We start from the raw sequence: 7,669 nt of genomic DNA on the forward strand, positions 1-7,669 counted from the left end.
CAGACCTCCGTTCCGCCGTTATTCTTACGTAGCTGGATGGAGGATATGAGGATATGAAGCTAATGGAAACAGTCTTAAGAAACTTGAGGATTTCTGTAAGTTGGTGAACAATGGACATTTTTATGTTGATTGTCACTGAATTTATGTGAAGCTCGTTATAAACAAGGGCTGTTCAAACAGACTTCTGTATATTTATTAAACATACTACCTATATATAACCTACATAATTTAAACCATGACAATGCATAGTGGTTTCATGATAAAATGTAACCGGATACTTATCCCTTACCTATGAAATGCGTAAATTTAAAGGTATCTGTGCCTTTTTCCTCTAATTTTATTAAAAGCTTGTCAATGGTATCGAATATAGGGGAAATACATATAATTACATACGTTGTATCACGAAGCTAATCAATCCACGAAACTGTTCAATAGTAGTAGGTTTATACCTTTACATAATATACACGGTGTTACTTGAGCCACTGAAAACCTGAGACACCCCCAACATTTTTTTTTTTTTTTAAACTTATCTTGGGTATTTATTCTTTAACCCGATAAATATTTAAAAAAAAATTCGTTGTTTAGTTTTCTTAACAATTCTATTCGGCTGGTAATTCTACACAAGATACTTGGTCGTTTTAGTGACATCAAACAATTGCTAGTTACCATCGTAAACACTGTTAACTGACCATTTGCATGCCTTACTGCAACGAGATTAGGTTTACCAATGGCCAGTTAAGGGTGTTGGTCATTGACAAATAACGTGTCAAATGCTAGTTATTGATATTGTTGCATTACAAACTTGTAAACTGGGCATGTAAAAAAAAATACCCCTATTAAATATAGCACAATCGATTCTCCCATCGATTCTGAACAAAATGATGTAAGGCATTTTTGGCACAAAATGGATTTTGATGGCATACAGCATAACCCGTGAGTGGTCGGGTCGAAAAGCAGTAAAATGGCGGCCCACTACTCACGGGTCGATGCGAGTTGCCGTATTTAGAGGCGAAATTGAACGCTTTAAATTACAGTTACGCTCATTTTTGCGCCCGAAAGTTAGCGAGTTAGACATTGTTATTATTATTTACATATTATTATAACCTGAAATAAATGTCATATACAAGGAAAAAAATTACCAAAGCCTTCAGTGTCCAGAGCTGGAATCGAACCAGCGTACCCCGTTTACCGGACACGTGCCTGAACCGCTCGGCTATCCGGTCACGGTGGCATGGGTCGAAATTTCCAAGTATAATATGACAATTCCTGAAGGCTTGTGGCCAATGACACTTTGCGACAATTACGTAACCAAATTCGTCTTTGTAAACAAAGTTTATCTATGGGTAATGTCGATATGTTTTCGCACTTGCTAGGACTAGAGTCCCGTTACTCACTAGAACTAAAACAAACTAGAACTAAGTATATAAATAAACAAATAGCATTATGTGACGACATGTGTAGGGGTGTGTGGCGTATTATAGCATCCGAGACGGGCAATAACAACAAACGCGGGAGCGGAGCGCTAGACGTACTCGTGAGCAGGTCGGAGGGCGACTGCGCTGAGGCGCGTGCGACCGCTGCCGCGCAAGCGCTAAACCGGTATTACACTACTGCTAATGCCCACAATCCCAAACCGTGTCCTAGGGATGCGCTCGCTTACCTAGAAAAATACTTACCAGCCGAGCTCTTGGAATTTCAATTTAGACCATTTACGCTCGACGAAATTGTTCAGACATTAAAGCAAATAAAATGTAAACCATCAAAAGATAGCAACGATATGACCACTAACATACTCGGATATCTCCCACCTACCGTAGTATCTTTGCTACTAAAATTGTTTAATGATTGCGTCGCCGCAGGAGTGTACCCGGATCCTCTCAAAATTATTAAAATTCAACCTATCTACAAAGGAAAAGGCGACATGCATATTCTGAAGAACTTTAGGCCTGTCGCGCTGATACCGATCGTCTCCAAAGTCTTCGAGAAATTACTAAGTAAGCGAATAATGAATCATCTTGTAGATAATAACATCCTCAATATACACCAGTACGCGTACCAATCGGGACGGTCGACGGTGAGCGCGGCGCGCGACTTAAAGGCGCGGGTGCTCGCCCACCTCGACGGCGGGCGGCAAGTGGCGGCCGTCTTCTGTGATCTGTCGCGCGCCTTCGAGATGGTGGATCACCAGCTCCTCCTACAAAAAATGTGGTGCTATGGGGTGGGGGGTAACTTTCACAAATTAATTGCGTCATTCTTGAAAAACCGAGTGCAGCGCACCCACGTCCTGAACTCTAAGTCCAGTCTGGATCCCACAGGCGAGTGTGCCGTGCCCCAGGGATCCACGATTGGTAATTACTTATTCTTGTTGCTTATAAATGACATCACGGCTGCTAGCTCCGATGCTGAATATGTAACTTACGCGGACGACACATGCATAATAGTAAACGATAGTAGTATTGAGAATCTTACCCTGAAGCTGACTCATGTTATGACCCAGATATCAAAGTGGTTCCGTGCCAACGGCATGCTGTTAAATGTAGAGAAAACCAACTTGATTCATTTCCAACTTCGAAAGTCGCAGACAGAGTTAAAAATAAGTATTGACAACACCCCAATACCCCAAGTTGACCAAACCAAATACTTAGGCTTCATTATCGATTCTGGTCTAACATGGTCAGCTCACATAGACATTATGTGCGACAAGTTATCTTCAGCAGCCTTTGCACTATCGAGATTGGCCCCGACACTTTCAGACGAAAATATGAAAAAAGCATACTACGGGTATTTTCACTCGATATTGATTTATGGTGTCGACCTCTGGGGGACAGCGGCTGATCGAGAGCGAGTGTTCAAGCTTCAAAAACGAGCAATACGAATAATCGCGGGGAAACCTTACGACCACTCGGCATTTCCATTATTCATTAAGTATAAAATCCTAACATTACCTAGTGTCTACATTTTGGAAGCGTGTAAGTATGTTAGAAATAACATCAGCTCGTATAAAACCCGTCAGCAGCAGTCAGGCAGAAGTACGCGCGGGGGAAATCTGCTTTTGATCCCACCCCATACTACCGCTAAAGCCAAGAAATCCGTCTATGTTTTAGGAGTCAAGCTATTCAACGCGTTACCTGCCGACATCAGAGATGCCCCTAGTGACGTCACATTTGCTAATAAAATTAAAAAAATGTTATTAGAGATGACCTGCTACACCGTCGACGAATTTTTCGATAGTGTCATCGATCCACACACACAATATAAATAAGTAAAGTACATGTGTACACTAGATATTATAGATGTGATGTTAATGTTTACCATTATTTTGTTGTAAAATTCTATTAATTCTATTATGATTGACATTTGTATTGTGCGGATAATTTACATTTAGTTAAATGTAATCAAATATTATGTACCTAATCTTGACGTGTAAACAATTACCTTTATCAATAAATTATGAATTATGAATTATTATTATTATGTGGCGCCCCCTGGCCATCTCTAAGATAGAACAGGTTTTTTCCTTCATATATGACATTTATTTCAGTTTATAGTTTAAATAGTGTCTACTTGAAAAAACACAAATTAAAATATTACCATAGAAAATAATTTAATTTGTTCTTAGAGTACATATTATTATGTTTGTTAGGGTTAGTGATATTATAAATGGCGTGTTTCGGTTAGGTAAGATTTGTGTTAATCTTGATAAGTCAAAGGTTTCAAAATTCCTGACATTGATTAAACATTAGAAAAGTGTCTTAATTTTTCGGAAGTAACCTAATTGTATTTATGTATACTTTTTTATTTACCTGCTAGAAACTTATTAAAACAAAAAAAAAACAACTTTTAACCATTTGGCCAAAGATGTAACACCACCTGTTAAACAAATGTGACAATAGTGCACAAATATAAATTCACTGAGCGCAATATAACTCGCACAAAATAGTACACAAATACACATTATTTTAGCACGCCGTTTCTACCCTGTCTTACAAAGAAAGCTACTTAATAAATGGACTTAATCACATTGTACATACCACTTTGAATGAACTAGATTATTCTTCTTTTTGTTACACACTACTTCCTCGTTCATCGGAAAAATTAGTCTAATAATTCCCGCTGGTATAATGAGGCATCGAAATATAATTTTCCTGACCCATGCCAGACTATTTATGAGGCAACTAACTTAATGAAATGGAGATAGAATAAATTAGCCACTTGCCGCTAATTTCCAAAGTTATTAATTGAGGCGTTAGAAAGACCGTCATCTGGTCGGCCACGGCAATGGCGGCTATCTCCGGCTATGTATGCTCCTAAATGACTTATTTTGATTATGATGCCCTGACAAAACTTTAGTAAATCTTTTTACATCATTGATTGTCTTATAACGTATAATATCTATCTGTAGTGCAAAAGTAGGAGATACAATTCAAAACTTGTCAAAAATCGATGAAAACCTCGGGTAGCCCCTTAACTATTACAAAAATCTTAACTTAATTTAAACTAAATCCTAAACTAAATATATATTTACAAAATACGCCCGGCGCCCCTCCAGATGCAAAGGAGCCCATTACGCTCGCCGCGTTACCACGTTGAACAGCGATGGACAACCTTTGCATAAGGAACGACCCGGAGCGAGGTTCATGAACACTCTCCCGCAACCGTCTGCCCACTTCCCCTATAAACGACTTGGCCTCAGCACACCAACAGCCAGTGGTTTCCACGGCAAGAGGGACAAATAAGTAGTTCGTCATCCATGCATACTTCTCCTGCTTTCGAACCGCCGCCAGCTCAGCCGCTGCTCCCGCCGACCGCACCGTGCGTTTAACATGCGAGGCAGCAAAAGTGCTGTCTCACGTGGCGTCCCACGACAGGCATCTGCCCCTCTCCCACGGGACAGAGGTCAGCCGCCCTCTTCCCATCAGACCAACTAAGACCCGGTGGCTCCAGCACACAAGGTACATTCGAAGAGACCAACACCCTTCGTACTATATCATTCAAGGCGTGGTGGCGTGGGTACCTTCCTGTACACCGACAACAACTTAATGTGTGATGGCAGTTCATCTCCACCATAGAGCCGCAAATGCATCCATGAGATTCACAAACGTCACAGCCCAGGCGAAGAGAAACGGCCACCTGCATCGAGTCATTAAGGAGGGTACCTAACTGCGTGGAACGAAGCGCCCGAAGCTACGCACCAGACTTGACTTGAACCAATAGGACAGATTGTCTTATTGGTATCTTTCAAATGAATAGGTATATTATAGCGAAAGTAATAACTCCGGATAATAAGAAATAAAACTATGAAAACGGATTATATCGCGTATATTGAATTTATAATACATCCCGGCGTTTCGATCCCTTTACAGCGTTCGTGGTCAATGGGTGACACCCGTTTATTTCATGAGTAACTATCGCGGTAACCGAAGACAATATTAACTCCGGATATTATTATATAGGTACTATCCAACCATTATTATGACAAAGTTTAGACAAACCGATCATTGACACATAACTAATCAAATTGACTAGATTGCTGTATAGTGTTGAACTGAGCCAATTTGATGAATGAAGTGTCAATCGATTAGCTTTACATTTTAGGTGACAAATACAAATACTCTTTATTGCACACCTCATTACAGAAAACAATACAAAGAATATACAAAAGAAGAAGCTAAACAATAGGCATGCAGGTGACAGGCTATTTAACCGAATTCCAAAAAGGAGGCGATTATATAGGAAAACTTATTAGTTATTACGTGGTCAGGTATAGCTTTTAAACTTCTTATTTGTGTGCAGGTATATGTGTCTATTTATTATAATGTTTTAATCACACTTGCATAAAAGAAAAATAATTAAATTTATTTGGATCATGGTTTAGTGATTTAGATATTACTTTGAAGCAGGAATGTAACGGTATTATTTCCCTCTGTCGAAAATAGTCGGCCAATGGTGATACACAATGTATGGACTGACGTTTATCTGACATGGCTACTATGGATGGTAAAGAAAGGATCGCAATCTCTTATGGCAGAATTGTTGTTAAAGTGACCGCGTTAAGCTTTAAATAATAGTTCCTAATCTCTCCGGTGGCGCTAGTTAGGCTCTGGGACATGAGTATAACATGAACCATATAAGGCAACAAATAACCCGACCAACGTAAGGTTGTTTTTGGTAGTATTTCGGTGTATGGTGGCGCCGCCTTATTACTGTTTTTTGATGGACACTGTTCATACATAGAGATTTGGCTCCTTTATACAGTCTCCATGATGGTTACTTTAACGTTCCCCTCCCCCGCAAAAATTGGCAGACTTTTTTGTACAGCAAATTACAGACGTGGCGGCTCCGTTTGGTTATATCCTCCTAGTTCTGCAGGGGGCAGATCGGGGCCTATCCTAAGGGCCTTTCCCGTGTTTTAGTTCTATGTATAAGTAAGTATTTAGTTTTTTATTACTTAACTTAAAAATGTGTTTTTAATGCGTAATTAATTTAGAATTCTATTTTAAAAAAGTACTCTTATCTTTTCGAGTTTAAAAATTTTACCATTAAATGTGAATGTTAAAAAGTGTAAACTCAAAAAATAGCAGTATTTTTTTATAATTACAAAAACGAACAGTTAAATGAAAGGTTTTAGTCCCCAGTTTTATGGTACGGCAGGTATCTGTATTCAAGAAACTGTTTTAAACTATACGTAATACAACTTAATAATAAACTTTAGAATAAAACAGGATACAAATTTATTTTAAACAAACGAAACGAAGCTACGTCACTATAATAATTAGTTATATATAGGTTTAGGTTTTTTTAGGTGGAGCGGGTGGACAGTTGTAGCCCTCGTGAAATTCTCTGTAATAAGTCCAAGGCGATTGCAGCTGAAAACTTCGATATTCCTGGGCAAACTCTACCGGCTCATACACGATTTTCTTCAATTCGTCATCGTAACGAACCTCTGTATACCCTACCTGGGGAAAATCTTTTCGCAACGGGTGTCCTGTAAACCCATAGTCGGTTAAAAGCCTTCTCAAGTCCGGGTGATGAGTAAAGATAATGCCGAACATATCATATGTTTCTCTTTCATACCAATTCACACCGTGCCATAGTTCATACGCTGAGTGTAGAGGCGTCAATTCGTCAGTGTAAGTTTTAACTGTCGCTTTGGTTGCAAATCTAAAGCTTCGGAGAATGTAAGCGACCTCAAATCTATACACACGCGTAGGAACATCCACAGCAGTAACTAATGCACATTGACCAAAACAGGCATTTTGGTGATGAGCCATGAAGCTCAAGACACAAAACACACCTTCGGGAGTAACAAGAATTTCAAGCTCATCTGTATGAGTCATCTGAATCTTCTGAACAAATTTCGGCAAACATGCAGCAACGTATAAACCAAATTCATAAAGCCTTTGCCTAGCTGCGTTGTCATGTTTTCTAAGGGTCCAAGATTTGACATCGATGGGCTGCAAAGCAAATCCTTTCTCTAACTGCACCTTATCGCTGCTTACATCTTTCTCTGCGCATGGATCCTTACTTTTATAGGGATCATTCCCCTTACCACTATCAACGCTTGATACAATGTTTGTTACGCGGAGTGAACGTTTAAAAACATGTGCTATTGTATTTTTAACTAGAGAAGATAAAATTCTATTCATTTTGATATTAGTGACAACTAAAT

At 39.3% G+C, this 7,669-nt stretch overlaps 1 protein-coding gene across 1 annotated transcript; it reads right to left on the bottom strand.

Annotated features, from left to right (window-relative positions):
- Positions 1 to 6,779: 6,779 nt before the first annotated feature.
- Positions 6,780 to 7,669, bottom strand: LOC134755917 (NADH dehydrogenase [ubiquinone] iron-sulfur protein 3, mitochondrial-like). The gene has a single exon (XM_063692602.1). The coding sequence runs from the start codon at positions 7,644 to 7,646 to the stop codon at positions 6,789 to 6,791; it is 858 nt and encodes a 285-aa protein (XP_063548672.1). The 5' UTR covers positions 7,647 to 7,669; the 3' UTR covers positions 6,780 to 6,788.

This window comes from Cydia strobilella, chromosome 3, assembly GCF_947568885.1.
Source record: "Cydia strobilella chromosome 3, ilCydStro3.1, whole genome shotgun sequence".
Lineage (NCBI taxonomy): Eukaryota > Metazoa > Arthropoda > Insecta > Lepidoptera > Tortricidae > Cydia > Cydia strobilella.